This window comes from Haliotis rufescens, unplaced genomic scaffold, assembly GCF_023055435.1.
Source record: "Haliotis rufescens isolate VD_foot unplaced genomic scaffold, xgHalRufe1.0.p SCAF_3, whole genome shotgun sequence".
NCBI lineage: Eukaryota > Metazoa > Mollusca > Gastropoda > Lepetellida > Haliotidae > Haliotis > Haliotis rufescens.
Genome location: NW_025964001.1, coordinates 52,508,552 through 52,525,908, shown reverse-complemented (window position 1 = coordinate 52,525,908; position 17,357 = coordinate 52,508,552). Strand labels below are relative to the sequence as shown.

Below are 17,357 nucleotides of genomic sequence, written 5' to 3'. Positions count from 1 at the left end.
CACTTATATAGCGATGTGCATGCACGTGTGTGTGTGTGGCTGTTTGTACTAGTCTGGACTGATGCCGATTTATAGTGCTAGCTCACTGAGATACCATGCTGCAGTTTAACATGAATACCCCACTCAGACACAGTATACTGACTCCAAGCCGACCAGTCCTTGTTTTATCCCCTTAATGCCGAGCGCCAGACAGGGTAACAACAAGTACCATCTTTTAACGTCTTTTGGTATGACGCGGTCGGGGATCAAACCCCGGACCTTCCGCTCTCCGGGCAGACGCTCTACCACAAGACCACGGAGGTGGTCTCATTGTGCACAGGACCAGGTTCACTTACCATGCTTACCACGCAATTATATACCTGTTCTGTCCTTCGATTTCTATAACATGTGTAACATACACAAGAAACTACTGACTGTCTTGAAAATCTCACTCTTACACAAGGGTTCTCATAAAGATTCCTCACAGCTTGGTGGAGAGAACGGTGAGAAGAACTTACTGGAGCATGGCTCTATTACGACAAATGCAGTATATTGTACAGGTTGTGCCAACAAACCACAGATCACAACTTGGCTGAATATGGGATTCAAACCCACGACCCATGGATCCAGGAACAGCTAAGGTAAGCAACTCTACATAGTTCATCTGAACTTGAAGTTGCTTGTCAAGAATCAATCTTGTCACTTCAGAACACAATAACAGTCCATGTTTTTAATGTAATCTCATAAAAGACACAACAATTAAATTCCGTGAAAATAATTTATTTATAATGACCTTGTGCCAATAAATGACACTGTGAAACTGGTAATAACTCACATTGCCATTAAACATTTAACATTGTGTAGTGGAATAACAGAAAGTTTGTTACCCCTGTGTAAGTACATAACCCACCATGCCAAACTGGTATCACAAGTATGAATCTTGCTCACAAGTTGTTAAAGCATTCAAGGCCTTAGTCTGGCTTTCAACAGATTTTATGGTAGACACTGGATGATATTTCCAAATTGGACACACAGGGGTCAAAATTATGTCCGATGCAATAACCGATTTTAACTTGTACCATATTGTTCCCGTGTTTTTTCAAGTGAACAGTTGGCCTGCCTTTGCATGTGTTTTTGATGGGTGCCACCGGTGGGACAGGAGACGTTCACCTTTTTGTGAACACCTGGCGTCATCACTATTTCATAATGATTCATTGACACATGCTTGTGATATAGTTGGAATCGTACAAAGGAGTCTTTGTTTTGCAGAGATTTCCTATGATTAGGGAAAGGGTTTTGTCCTGATATTTGCATGCTGACTCACCCCTATAGCTAAAAAATAATAACTGTTAGGAAGATTATAGCTGTCAGGTGTCATTACAAATGTCAATTCTAATGGAATAAATTTTCTATTTCAATTATACTGTTGTTCCAGTACACAAAGCAAACAAGTGTTCAAGTAGGACAAGATAACTGTTTCGGCCCATTGACAAATTTCTTAGTATGGAAAGGTTTTAAGAAATGTGGGAGATTTTCACATGACTGAGAACTTGATCTGAGACTTACTAATGCCTCGATTTTTATTTGAAATCCTTTCAATCCCATTTAGCCATATTTCTGTACTTTGAACATTTCATAATCCCAAAAGCCACAAGTAACAAAAATAGGAATGCTTGTTTCATTATTTTGAAAAAAACTAAGTTTTCTGTATCCTTGAAATTTGACATTTCCAGTGAGCCAAATGGGGTCCTTTATAACAACATCTCATGCTCTGGCAGTTCTACAAGAATATCATACCATCACCTCAGTGCAAGTGGGAAGTAAAGCAAAACGCCTTCAAGTTGTATTCAAATCCGTGATCAGTGTATCCAGTTACAGCTAAGGGAGGTAACTCTGTGAATTGAAATGTGGTGCTAGGACCACTGAGACACCCATGCCCCCTTTTGGAAGACTTCATTGCAGCCTAATTTCTCTCAAGAACCGTTTGTGTTACGGTTTTTGAGTAATAAAGACAATTATTTATTACCAAAATTAAAAATACACTTGCAATATAACCCATGATGCATCTAGCATCAGTTGTAGGTAGTCATACATAAAAAATACTTGTGAAATAGACAGTCATTTCGGGACAAGCCATCGTGAAAATAACCGAGATCTGTTGATCTACCTTCAGAAAATCAAGCATGACAAGAGGCAGTAAAAAGAAAGGCAGACAGACATAACAATTAATTCATCTTGTTGTAATGTGCCCCTGTACCATGAAGCCGAAGGGCAAGATTGTGTATAACATACATATACATATAGGAATTTGACAAAACTCCTAGAATGTGAGAAAATATAAGAATGTGTATCAGATCATATGACATGTTGTAAAAGCACTGAGTGTATGATATACATGTGTAATCAGTTCAAAAAGGAATGTTCAAATATGAAAACTATGTCTAACATACATGACTATTCCATTCTATAGGAAGCAGAAAAAACACTTCCTTTTCTACTCATACAATAACAGAACACACTTCATCACTAGCAGAACACCACACAAACAGTAACAGAACTCAGTACGTACAGTACAGAACACAGTTCATGCAGTAACAGAAACCAGCTCGTACAGTAACAGAACAGCCTGTACAGTCGAAAAACACAGCTCGTACAGTAACAGAACAGTTTTTATGGTAACAGAACCCAGTTCCTGCAAAAACAGAACACAGTTCACACAGTAACAGAAACCAGCTCGTACAGTAACGGAACACAGTTTGTACAGTAACGGAACACAGTTCGTGCAGTAACAACAGCTTCTACAGTAACAACACAGCTTGAACAGTAACGGAACACAATTTGTACAGTGACGGAACACAGTTTGTACAGTAACAGAAGACAGTTTGTACAGTAACAGAAGACAGTTCATGCAGTAACAACAGCTTCTACAGTAACAGAACACAGCTTGAACAGTCACGCAACACAGTTCGTACAGTAACGAAACACAGTTCGTACAGTAACGGAACACAGTTTGTACAGTAACAGAAGACAGTTCGTGCAGTAACAACAGCTTCTACAGTAGCAGAGCACAGCTTGAACAGTAACAAACAGTTTGTACAGTAACAGAGCACAGTGCGTACAGTAACAGAACATAGCATCTGCAAATACAGAACCCCCTCCTGGCTTTGTTGGGGTGGAAATCATGCAGCATCATGTATCACATTGAACTGAAAGAATTACCTGGGATAATACTGAGCATATGTAAAAGTCACAAAATCTGACAGACACAAAGCAAAATGGCTTGCAACATACACTATCCTCCATAATTCATCCTGGATGTGCCATAACCATTTGATAGTAACGGTGGATTACAGCTTAAAATACCGGTAAGCAGCCAATCAAATGTGAAGATAGAGGCAGAGGAAGCGATATCCCGACCAATCAAATTACACTGTTCATGGATGGTGATTCTTAGCCCCCAAAAAGATGTCAGCCTTAGTACAGAATATAGACATTTTTCAGTTGAATAGTACCACTAGCACCAACTTTAGGTGCATGCTTCCATTACAAATAACCTGCAGTCTAACATGTTATTGGCTTCTCACATGCACGCCTTACATGTAGCCATTTGTACTGCCTCTGAAATATGCCATGTTCATGTCTACAATGTAAATAGGCCTCTGACCTAATTACTGAGAGAAACAACAACAAACAACTAACAAGCTGCTTCTGACAAGTAGATGGACATGATGGATGGACTTTTTACACAATATGTTCTATCATCTGCTTACTGGAATTAGGCTTAAATGTATTTGTTTCCACAAACTCCAATCATCATTCCAATGTTATCTTATGCCAATCACATTAAAATCAGATCTAAGTTCTCGCTGCTGCTAAACAAAGATCTGAGGACATCCTATTACGGGTCACATCAGAACGATCTTTTGCGAACTCTGACCGACCACTGAAGGGACTAACAAGAAGTTGACATCAGCCAATGAGAAAGCAGCTTTCTCGAGCTTTACGGCACTCGTTTCAACCTGGCGACTTCCATTTCAGACTATGCTTGAAAAATATGTTGACACAGTTCTCGATTAAACTTTTGAAAACTGAACAAACAAACATTCCAGAATGTCTAATATATGGTTGATATTGTATGGCAGTGCTTCCAGAATACTGTGCAACGCCTTCTCCTTTCACATGTCCATCCCATGGAAGCGAGAGATAGACGATAATTTTGACGGATTCAGTCGTACGGGCTGTAACTGTCGTTACCCAGTTGTCGGAATACCCCGTGTTAACGTTTTCGAGGTTGCATTCCGACTGTCACTTTCACGATCTGGTAAGCGATGCTTTGAGTGGTCGGATAATCTTTGTTTAGCGATAGTGAGGACTAAGATCTGATTTTAATGAGATTGATCTTAGCTAGAATATAAACTTCCAATCCTCTCATTTCACTGGCTGGTAATCTGGCTGTCATGTACACAAATGCCCCAGGAACATTCAGGATGTATGGCGATCCATGTGGTTTATACATTACCGGAATGATTGAGGATAGTAATAATCACTGGCTCTTTCGAAACTTACATAATTATAACTACTGACAAGCAAATTCAATGTGCAAATGGTCACATCTTTGTAAGATCAAAAGATGTAATACCAAAAGATGGTATGAAGAATTCTTACCATTGACAAGAGAAATTTAACAGAAACTCTCTCTTTAAACGGAATCATCTAAAGGCTAGTGCCAACATTATAACTCAACACATTGAAAACATGGAGTAAGAAACTGTCATCAGGATTGAAATGGAAACCGACAGGGTTCACGGATCCAGTCAAACAATCGCCCCTAAATCTAACTACTTACAACATAATTAACATTATTAAAGTATTTAATTTTTATAAGTTTGTCAATAAGGCACAAAAACTGAAATCTGATAAAAAAAAGTACTGACTTTTGAATATTCTGACTGCACACCTCACTGTGATTATCCCTATAATGTCTATCTCGCTACCTGTAAGAATTATATAAGATAGCTCGCAATATATTGCAAAGAACAATGAAGAACGAAGTGTTGTTTATTTCACAATAAAACATTGTTCTATCATGATGTCATTGTCTTAAACAGGAAATATTGTCATGCCAAGATGAGGTTTAAGATGTCTCAAATTATCCTTCTTAACATTTGATGATTCAGTGAGTGAATCTGGTTTAACATTGCTTTTAAGAATATCTCTGTTACATATATGGAGAGTCACTAGCTGTTTGATGTGGTAGGGCAGCCTGGGGTGAGGCTTGGATGCTTACCACTCTGGTCACATGAGTATGATGGTGACAAACCTATAAACACAATGAGGGTGGACCGAGATTCCAGCCCAGTCACAGGTTTCTGGCAGCCTATGGGACGCAACTTTGCACAATGTATTGCAGTGCCTTGGACGACTTGGCCACTCATTCATATGTTCTAACATATTAAGAATTATATAAGATAGCTACGCAATATATTGCAAAGTACTATGAAGAACTAAGTGTTGTTTATTTCAGGGTAAAACATTGTTCTATCATTTCTAGAGATTCAAACATTCATTCACAACTTGATGACATGGTGAGTGAGTGAGTGAGTATGGTTTTACGCCGCTTTTAGCAATATTCCAGCAATATATCACGGCGGGGGACACCACAAATGGGCTTCACACATTGTACCCATGTCAGGAATCGAACCCGGGTCTTCGGCGTGACGAGCGAACGCTTTAACCACTAGGCTACCCGACCGCCCCTTGATGACATGGTATATATGACAACGTTATTTTTGAGAGGGGAGTGTCTAGTGAGTGGATGTAGATGTAGTTGGGCAACGCAGATAAACGCGATGGCCGAACGATCGCATCCAAAAGCGGGAGAGATATGACAATCGGTATTGGGAGAAAGGATACAGGTAACTGAAGTGAGGATTGTGTAGATTATGTGAGAAATACCCACCCGTGCATAAAATAGACTTGTTGGACATTGCCGAGGTCAGATTCTATTGAGGGAGTCATCATTATTTCAATACGGGTAAATATTTTTAAAGCTTGTAAAATTTATCATCATCCTTAATTTGGCTGAACATAATGTTGATATCTCATATTAGAAATAAACGACAAGTGTTCGTCATTTACGTACAATAAAACACTGCAGGGAGAATAAACAACTGGGGGCTGCTCCCTTCATGGTTTATTCTCCCTGGAGTGTTTTATTGTACCATAAACAACTCCCACTCGTCGTTTATCTCTTAAATAGTGTGAATTAAATCAATATCCTGCAAAGATAAAACTTGTTTGGTTTTCATTCACCAATAGCTAAAATATGATTAAACCAACAAAATAAAATAGGTCAAAAGAATAGATACTTTCACCGGTGTTGTTGTCTTTTCATATCAAATACCATGACTATATCAGCAAGTAATTTAAAGTCTCAGTAATTTTCTTTAATTATCCTTTTTAGACCATACATTTTTTATTTATCGTTTCACCCCTACTGAAAAGCAGCTGGAAAAGAAATAAATTAAACATAAAATATTTAATTTTTATTATGTCTCTGCTACTTATATAGACCCTCTTATACAATATACAATTATATTCAGTATATAAATTCCATGTCTACATCAATATCAGAGATTTAAGAAGCCAGCTGCAGTTTTAACTCCACAGCAGAATTACTTTCATGTCAATAAATGACTGACATAGCTATTTAAAAAAGCTGGAATATATCTGTGAAACATAAAATTTAGAAAGTGTGGCCTATTGAACGTTTGTTGATCTATACCTCATGCAAATGTCTAGAAATGTAAGAAAATAAGCATAAACTATGGAAACTAATGAAAATATAGAAGAAAAATAAACAAATCTGGTGATATGCAAATGTTCAACTGTGTCAACTTCTGTGGACACTAGAACTGGATACCGTATTCGATATAATAAGCACCCACGGCAATATTGCTGATATATTGGCTAGTGAACAATCCAAATTAGCACCCCTTCCAATTGATCAATGTACACATGACTTATATAATTGCGTATAATAGGCATTCATGTGTAATATGCACCCTTAATTATGGGCAATTAAATTCTGAAAACATATATCTGTCGTATATAAACATTTCAGGCTGTCAGCATAAACCACAAAATTTATCTTTCAACTCTGTTTTTTTCACCAAAATAATATTCTAATAAGGGCCAACTATTTCTAATATTGAGAGCGCTCTGGGCACTTATTACATGGAATACGGTAATTAATAAAGTATCTAGATGCACCACCACCCAGACAGTGATAACATGTAGAAATGTCTGGAGTGAATAGAATAGAATTAAAACCTACAATTGGAATGACATAACAAAGGACAAAAGTTAATATCAGAAAACACATTACTAACTATTTCTAAATATGTAATCAATATTTCAAAATTAATGCTGGGCTCTAACCCATGGTTAGTAAAATATGCAAAGATCTGTGGAAATTTAAAATCAACAATTCAAGTCAGATCTGCCACAGTACAGGATAGTTTTGTTTACCAATTATACAACAGAAAAATGTGGGAGGTAGGTTGTAATAAAAAAATACATAATGCTTTCAAAACCATTTTTCTGGGCTTTGAGATTTAATTGCATTGAACAGATGAAATAAACAAAAACTGTGGTCTTTGTGGTACCGGTATATTAAAAAATAACTTGGACACCAGAGTTTTAGACTCCTGTGGAAGAACAATCCGATAAAGATATGGACTTAAATTCACATTTGATTAAACTGCTTTGGACTAGACATATACACTGGTGTATATATATAACACCTCACTAACGCTGTGCCATGGAATGAAAGACAGTTTAACCCACTCCTCCAACAGGGAGATATATAAAAACACTACACATCATGTGAGGCCATAATATATTAATTACTACATGTTCGTCTATAAGGAATATTGTTTTTCAGTCATTAGTTACAAGTTTCTTCAGTCTGGCTGTTCTACTCCTGATCAAGCTACCTTGTAGATTAAAGTTCAACACTGTTATTAACAACATTTCAGTTAAAACATCACAGTTTTTGAGTTATATCATGGCTTGTCAACTGAAGAAGCAGGAAAACCTGATTTGACACAGGTTGTGGATGTTTAGCACATTGGTGAAACCAGTCCTAGACATTCAGGGTTTTTTAAGACCAGTCCAGGAGATTAGACTGAGTGAGAATGGTTTTATGCCGGTTTTAGCAATATTCCAGCAATATCACAGCCTGGGAACACCAGAAATGGGCTTCACACACTGTATCAATGTCAGGAATTGAACCCGGGTCTTCGGCATGACGAGCGAGGGCTTTAACCACAAGGCTACCCGGTCGCCCCCAGTTGGCTAGTGTACACCTTATTTCACAAGTGTTCAAGAGTTTGTAGCTAGTCCTGCTTGAACAAAACAAAAATGTTTACTTTGTTAACATTTTCTGAGTTTTATTCAGTTTCAATTTGTAGCAAAATTGACGCATTGAGAGCTGGTTCAGAATAAGAGCTCTCAAAAGCTATGAGTCAATGATGACTACCATTATTGGATTTTACTTGTCCTGCTGATTAACGTGAATTTCAACGGCTGTGAAGCCAACAAACACTGGTGTGTGATGATCACAAGCTAAGGATCATCATAGGAGGAATTGGGAGCTTAAATCCAACAACCAGCTGATCTTGACATGGATAAGGGACACAACTCTGCACAGTAAATTGCAGCACGTAAGTCCACTTGACATCCAGAGCCACTACCGATGAGTGAGTGAGTGAGTGAGTATGGTTTTACACCGCTTTTAGCAATATTCCAGCAATATCACGTCGGGGGACACCACAAATGGGCTTCACACGTTGTACCCATGTTGGGAATCAAACCTGGGTCTTCGGGTGACGAGCGAACGCATTAACCACCAGGCTACCTGACCGCCCCTCAAATACTGATGGATGGCTGACATTGCTGATATAAGTAAGTGTGGTAGAGAATTTGAAATGAGAGAGATCAAAATCGTCTTTCAAATGTTACTTCTTGTAAAGATTTCCTAGGTCAAATGGAAAAGAACTTTGACTTTGTTGAATTAGAACATTAGATTTCAGCTCGATTATTTGAAGCAAGTCTGATAAGTGAAAGGTTATTTGTTTTATTTTCCAACCCAACATTTTGATCATGTTGAAACAAAACTACTTGACAACAATGATGGTTGAAATAAACATAAACTGATAAACATCATCTGGTCATTTGCAAACATACAGAACAGGTGCAGCCATTAAACAATAAAAATAGTGCTGCCTAATTAATATATTATGGCCTTGATGTCACACGTGGAAGACAACACAACCTGTAGGCTGTATACCTGATCACTGAACTCAGGCATATTCTGTGACCCCAAGGAGGCGCCAGCTCTAGAGTTCCCATAAGAAATCCTGGCTTCCCCTCAGTAGAATTAAACATGGTGCAACTGCCGGTTCGTCTGAACCTCCCTCCAAATCAGGAAAGAGAAGCCTTGGACTATTCAAACTTGACAGCATCACAAGCATTTTCTCTTTCATATATCAAAACAAACACTAATTCTAACACTGGTAGTCCTTATCACGCTTACCAGTATCCATATGTAGATATCATGATGATATGATGGTTATAAAAGAAAATCTATCACTGGTCAAATGTAAATTAGTCGGCTTTATTAGACAATTAGCACAATAAAACAAAAAACAAGGATCTTTAGTGTGAATACTGTATTCGACATAATAAGCGCCCAGGGCGCTCTCAAAATTAGAAATAGGGGGCTCTTATTAGAATATAATTTTGGTGAAAGAGTTGAAAGATCGTTAATTTCGTGGTTTCTGCCGACAGCCTGAAATGATACAAAAGAAAAGTCTGTGCGTAATATAGATGACAGATACATCTTTCAAGTATTTAATTGCATGTAATTTAGGCTGCATATAACACATGAGTGCGTATTATACACGAATATATAAGTCTTGTGCACACTGATCAGTTGGAAGGGTGCTAAATGGGATAACCACTAGCAAATATATCAGAAAATATCCCTGTGGTCGCTTATTATGTCGAATACAGTATTTTGTTTCATACTAATTAAACCTCAGTTGACAAAATTATCTGCACTTGAGAGTTCATATCTCTGAAATTGTCCATGCCCTTAGACATGTAGATCCACAACCCACGAAATATATAATTTGTTGATATCTTAAATCATAAATCAATGAAAGAATCAAAAGTTTATCATCTACTACCAACAGGACAGTTATGATCATGATGGTAGAAAAAAAAAACAAGTATGGCACTCTTTCTATCCTTCCTGTAAACACTCCCTGGTAATGACAATGAACATGAGTGAGATGCTATTTCCTGCACAACAAATAACTGGCACTTGCAAAAGCTCATGACAGTCAAGCACTTTTCTGCAACTCTGATACGAACAATGAGACAAAATTATGAAAATATTGCAGAAAAAATATGAAAACCCTCAAAGCTGCAAGAACAATCAGGACCAAGCAGCATCCGTGTGAGACACATTGACTTGGGACCAGTATTGCAACACTATCACATGCAAAGTACTTCAACATATTAGAGGGAGTGTCTGTGGTGACTTGATAAAATATACATCTGACCCTGTCTAAAAGGAACTCTCTGATAGAGTTAATATAGCCTTGGTACTACAATACATCCGTTCGTGAGTTTGAAAGCTGCATGTGCCTTTGCCACAGCTAAAATGATTCAACACAGAAACAGATGTATTTAATACTAATTCCAGAGTGGTCAAATTATTTATCATTATCATTAAGTACATTACAGCAATACTTTATTGGGGCTTATTCAACAAAACACTCTTAGCCCTACGACCCTCGGAAGTGGTGGTTAATGCCTGAAGTTGTGCCTGTCGAAGAGCAGAGATTGCCCCACTGAATGCCTACATGCTGTAGGTACCTAGGTATTGTATATAAACTGTAGTTATCTGGGACAACCAATGGCATGGTGAAAATATACACCTATTTTCTTTGAGATACATGACAATATCCTAGAAACAGGTGCTTAGTGTGGTTTTAACAAGATGATTGCTTGGGGTTTTACTGGACACAAAACATTGCTCCCAATATGCATTCAAATGGTGAATGGACAAAAATAATATACATTGCGAGTCCTTAGCATGCTTAGGGATGTAAAAAAGTTTGAGTTAAACAAAATTGTAGATTGCACTTCCATTTTGCTAAGAAATCCACTTATCGTTCAGTGTGTCAGTGCCATGTAGATTTTCTTAAATATAACATTGAAATCCCCATCAATAGAAAGGTACAGGCTTCGCTTCATGTGTACGGAAAGACATGATGAAACTTCTAAGAAATCAATTGCCACCAGACAGCCCGGCACTGTGATGTTCATGCCCTGGACACCCAAAATTATAACGGAGAGTCACATGGATTTGAAATAACACAGCCCAGTTAATGCCTGATTTCAAAACACATTGCAGTTGTACATACAAATTAACATCAAAAAGAAAAAAGGTGGGCAAGGAATCCACGTATTAACTTTGTTTTCTCAATACTGCATTCAACCACAATTCTGCAATGTCCACAACTGCAGTGAGATATTTGTCGGTGGTATATGCTGACATGCCATAAAGTTGACAGTCCATCAGTGACGCAGAGACAACACCAGTCACTATATCAATATTTCCAGAGGTTGACATATAATAAGCAATGATGGCCACTAGCAACTGAATATTAAACAATATTGAAAATATTTAACTATATGATATGCATGACAAAGATATTGAAAAAATTCTTACAGTTTCAAATATATGGGGTGCTGTGCAATCTATGGCACTGTAGATTAGATCTACTTATGAATCACATTGAAATGTTAATGTATAATTTCTTGGTAGTAAATAATCAATCATCATAGCTAAAGGTATTTGTGGTGCAAATCAATTTACATTTAACGAAAAGTAAAAGCTAACCTGTCATCATGTTTATTTGCCTCTATGTGAATTTGAGCGTGTTGAGTCTATATTTCTCAGCAGTGTCACGTTCAACAGGTGATGACTAACTGAAAATATTCTGTTACATAACCTGTTGTGTTTCCCCTGAACACAAAAACATACCAGCAGGCTTCATGGACATCCATCACAACATCAAGACAACGATGCTACAGGTTTCAGGCCAGTCACCAGTCAACACAGTAAACATGGACAGTCCATCTTCCATATGTACAGATTACAATCTCCTCAAAGGTGATACGGAAGTGGGTCACAAATGTGCAAATCATGCAACAATGCAAACTTTGAACCAATGCTTGCTCCCCTTCCGTCTGAATCCAATCGTCCGTCCTTGCATGTAGCGGTAGTAACAACGAATAACGACCCGCTGAATCAATGAACCTAACGCAACCCAGTTGTGTAGGTAACAAACATGGATACTTCATTCTTCCATAAGTAACAATATCTCCACACTGAAATGTTAGGAGTTTACCGTCTCAGACACAAGGTACACATCCTATCGAAAACATCAACAGTTACGGTATTCCATATCCTTCATGGACATCACAACAGAATGCCAACAAACCATTAACATACACCAGTTATTCCACAGGCTTTAGAGCAATCTGCAGTATAAGATGATCGTCAACAAGCAGGGGCGAGTCGGGCTGACACAGATCAGCAACTGTCACCTTCTTGTCCATCTCGGTGTCTGTGGTGTAGCGAGCCTTGGAAAAGTTCTTCTTCCCGGACACAGTATGGAGGATCTGATCCCGATCCACTATGGACAAGTAGTACTCGATCGGACGAGGCTGGTCTAGAATCAGATTGGAGTACAGCACAACTCGGAAGTCCTCGCACTGGGCTGAGTAACCTTTTGGGTGGACCTTCAGCTCCCATTCCCATGTCTGAGCTGGGAAGGAAGAAGCTCGGGTTGAGAATCGGAAACCCACTTCCGTGCCTTTGGGACAGGCGGAGTAATGGGAGACCTGAAGACGTTTGTCCCATCGGAGATCTGTGTAGTTCCGTAGCAGGAAACTGGAGCTCATGAATTCCTTGACGTTGGCTCGCTTTGTGAGAGGCAGGGCATGGAACTTGTAAGCCAGCATGAAGGCTTTCTGGAACAGCTCTGGGTGTTGCTGGTACAGGCTACTGGACTCTACCTCACATAGCTGTTCTGAAGTCATCATTGGGAAGCGGATGTACTCCATCACTTCAGTGAGATTACTAACCTTGGCCATGCGTTGTGGGTGGGCTTGGGACTGGATCCATTTCACGGTTGCCTCCCACAGCTCAAACTCATCCTTGGCGCTGAGATCAGAGCTTCGGAGGAACTCTATGAGCTGGTCCTTCTCAAGGTTGAGCCACTCGGCTTCCCACTCCTCCGAGCCAATAATCTCGTCCATCTTCTCGGCCAGTGCCTGGACGCATGCAGTGACGAGGCGCTGGTGGTAGCACTTAGTGGAGTATTGGAACCACACATGGAACACATCCTTTAGCTGCAGCTTGGGGATGATGTAGGATACTGCGAATGTGATACACACATCTCTGAGGTCTTCCACGTTGTATTTGTCGGCAAGGATGAGCACAGGGAGAGTGTTGTCGATGTTGAGCTTAATATGGCAGCCATAGAGAAACTTAAGAAACCTAGCGAACACAGTGTTACATATACTGTCCTCAACTAACTCCACATCCTGAAATATTATTGAAACAATCATTAAATAAAGCAATCATGCAGGCATATAACATTTGACTCAAGTTATTTATTGCATATTTTTAATATTAGAATTTGATCATTATTGTTGCATATCTACAAATGTTCAGGTGAGCTGTTGAGTCATATGTCTCTTATCGTTATATCAAGCTGTGCATATGGAATGACAAAGAGAAATGCTTTGAAGACATGCTTAAAGGTCAGCCAGGTTATTTGTTTTGAGTTATTGTTACTTTTAGGAATATTCCAGCAATATCACAGCAAGGAACACCTGAAATAGGCTTCACACATTGTACCAATGGGGATAGAACCCAGGCCTTCGGCACTAGCAAACGCTTTCACCACTAGCCCAACCTACTGTCCCAAAGCTGCTTTGAATAGTATTTCAGTTAATTTGTGAGCATCTCATCTTAATCATGTTAATGTGGGAGGAAAGTCTAAGTAATCATGGTAACATTGAAGTTATGTGTTTACGTTTTTGATGAAGAACAGTTATGGACCTGACAAACCAAGTATTCCAAGGGAATCTAGGATTTGAACTCAGGAACATAGAGTTCAGGTATGACAGATGGTTACAACAATGATGATTAGGAATTCTTACAGCTGAGGATTCAATATTGTCAAACATGTAAATTTAAAAAATGAACTAAACTCTTGAGGCCCTCATTTAAAAAAATGCAGCTTATTGCAACAAATAAATAGACAAATAAATTTACCGCAGGCCATAAGGACCCATCCAACTTTGAAAATAAGAGCCAGACATGAGATTTACCTGTCACGGACCCAGGGGCAGGTGCTTATTTCGAGCGCTGGCCTACAGTCTGGTAAATCAATGACCATGCCACCCAGAATTAACCCAAATTGAATCAGGCGAGTTAAGAATCCAATTGTCAAATAAAGAGTACCAGTACCAACCTTCTTTCCGGAACTGGACCACTCAGAACTAAACATCCTCTCGAAGACATCGCTGGCTCTGACGAGGACTATCTTGTGAGCATAGTATCTCTGTCCCCCAACTACCAAATTCACATCACTTAACAAGGAGTTGTTGAAGAACTTGCTCTGTTCTGCAAGAGCCTGTCTCTCATTGCCATAGCAATCAATGCCCTCTGGACTTTTCAGCGCCAGCGAAATGGAGGTAGGAGACAGCGCCATGGATTGTGTGTTGGGGGTGAAGGTCACCCGGGCGGAAGATGAGCGTGTGTTGTCGGTGGCGGCATCTGTTGGGGCATCAAACGGAAGATTCTGTAGGTTCGGGGGAGAAGCCATGGATCTTCTCCTGCTGAATAAAAGATGCAAATCTTTAGTCATCCCAAAAGCAAGAAATCACATATTGGATGTGTTTACAGTACAAACCTTTCAAAACTCAAGGGGACCTTAACCTGAAGTCTGGTCAGTCTACAAATGAAAGTAACTCTGCACTGTCGCATTGGGATGTCCTCAGATCTTTGTTTTGCGGTAACTTCTGTATCTATTTGTAATAAGGAATTCCCATGTGTTTCCCCAGGAAAGTGGAAGTAGTCCTTCATTATTTATGTCATTTCAAGAATACAGTCCCCTGAAAGACACGGATCCCAGAGTGTGTCATCCATACGCTTATGATCGTCAGTTTCACAGTCATCACAGTGACTGGTCCCTCATCCAATGGAAAACCTGTATATCGCGTAAACTTCATATGAAAAAATCGTATTGTATATCCCTAAATTAATATTTTGATATTAATATCAAGCTGCCCTACATTTTGGATCATTATAAAGTGTAAATAATTATTACAATAACTTCTTTGATAGGCATTTAGAAGTTGGAGTACTAAGGATAAGATTTTATGGATTAACAACTTCTTTATTACAATTAAGAGTGCCGTTTTGGTGTAGGTTCACTTGCTTGATAACGGTGTTAGAACCTTCACCGAAACCGTCCTCTTAATTGTAATAAAGAAGTTGTTCATACATAAATTCTTATCCTTAATTATTACAATGACTGAAATACTTCTACCACTAAAGTGACACATTGGAATAAAAAATAAATATCATATTTCAAGCAATGAAATAGATCAACACACAGTCTGCTCTCTTTTCCGTTCTGACTTCTAAATGGTATTACCTCAAATGTTAATAATGTCAGTATTTCAAACATGAACACAATCAATGCAAAAAAGAATAAGCTGGCAAAAACATCAACAATCGAATACCAAAATGTTAATGCCAAAAACTGTACAAAACAAATCTCACCCATAGCCAAGTTGGCAGGAACTAGCAGATAGCCATGTCCCTGACTAAATGCAACCCTACAGCACAGAATATCTGTCGTGTTTGTTAGGCTGGTGGCCATTGGTGTACAGGTGGAAATCTAGTGGATTTCATTACATAAACACAGTAGAGACCACACCTGAAGCAAGGTATGGGCTGAATGTCAAGTAAATACACATTGAATGGGATGTGACATTATAGAGAGCGTCCACCAGTTGAGAGTACAATGCTAGACTGGACACGCCCACCCAGGACGACTTTGTCAACAGGGGCAAACAGTGTCTGTCTGTAAAGGGGAGACACCAAGGTGATAGTCAAACAGGATCTGTTTCTTCATATCACGCACACATTAAAAATATGTCAATAAAATAATCAAGTCCCTGTCACTGGACTTGGTTGATAGCTATTTAAATTCTATCACTGTTCATTGCAGATGAAATATCAACTGGACATGTCTAAGTATTGTTTTGTCTGTTTTATAATCAGAAAGGAAACTGCTCAACGAAAATTTCACTATGAAAATATTTCACTGTCAGCATTGTCTAGACAATTATACCCAAAAATCTAAATTAGGTTTTACTTTTGATAACTACACTAAAATCTTATCAACCCCTGTAAATTACAGACTTTTATTTTAACTACTTGCAGTTAGACATTACTGAAGTCTCACATATCGATCTGTCTGCACCTCAGGGTAATGAAATTGCACTTGCAGTAAACGCCACTGTCACTGGATAGATCTAAAATTAGATTCCCTAATAACTGAACAACAATAGACATTTCTGGATGCTTGGTTGTGTCGTCCATTCCAAAATTGGCTCAGCTTTATTACATGAAACTTAGCTGTCGTCGTTATACCTACCAGTGTGAGTCCTACTTGCAGACAAAACGATTCGTGTGACAATATAGCAGGAGCATTTTCTTTCACACCAGACACCAACGAGTCTCAATCTTTGTTTACATCGCTTCCGGATATATTGACTACGCATGCGCGGATATCAGCTGGTTTTGACGTAAACATTTCATTGATAAATTTGTCACGCGCATCGAAGGGGTGAAAATGAAAGACACCCAGCCGGGAATTTAAATTTGCGTCTATCTAACGACGCTTAGGCAATAAAGAAACTTTAAAGAGGCCAAGCCATAATTTTGGCTAGATCTATTTAAAAGCTGCTTCACATCAGTGAAATCGAAGCGAATTGAAATATTTGAATTCAGAGTTATTTAGACATTGTTTTTGAGCTACAACAGCCGCGACAGTGACGAGTATGCTAATCTGTGTCTGACGATGATATTGATGATGACCGCATCATCCCGAAAGAAAATATTTATTTGTAAGTACTTCTTTCGCAAATCATATTGGTAGGGTTATATCAAATTATATGATCTTCGAAATACCGAACACTTGCTATTTAGCCTA

At 38.7% G+C, this 17,357-nt stretch overlaps 1 protein-coding gene across 2 annotated transcripts; it reads right to left on the bottom strand.

The window, feature by feature from the left end:
• Positions 1-11,720: 11,720 nt before the first annotated feature.
• LOC125384272 (BTB/POZ domain-containing protein 17-like) lies at positions 11,721-16,859 on the bottom strand. Of its 2 annotated transcripts, none has more exons than XM_048403057.1 (3): positions 16,800-16,859; positions 14,604-14,970; positions 11,721-13,668 (listed from the first exon to the last, which is right to left on the bottom strand). In XM_048403057.1, exons 2-3 carry the CDS (start codon positions 14,955-14,957, stop codon positions 12,577-12,579), a joined length of 1,446 nt encoding a protein of 481 aa, XP_048259014.1. In that variant the 5' UTR covers positions 14,958-14,970; positions 16,800-16,859; the 3' UTR covers positions 11,721-12,576. The 2 variants fall into 2 exon arrangements, with proteins under 2 accessions (XP_048259014.1, XP_048259013.1); XM_048403056.1 differs by having other exon boundaries at positions 14,604-14,967; positions 16,800-16,851.
• Positions 16,860-17,357: the final 498 nt, after the last annotated feature.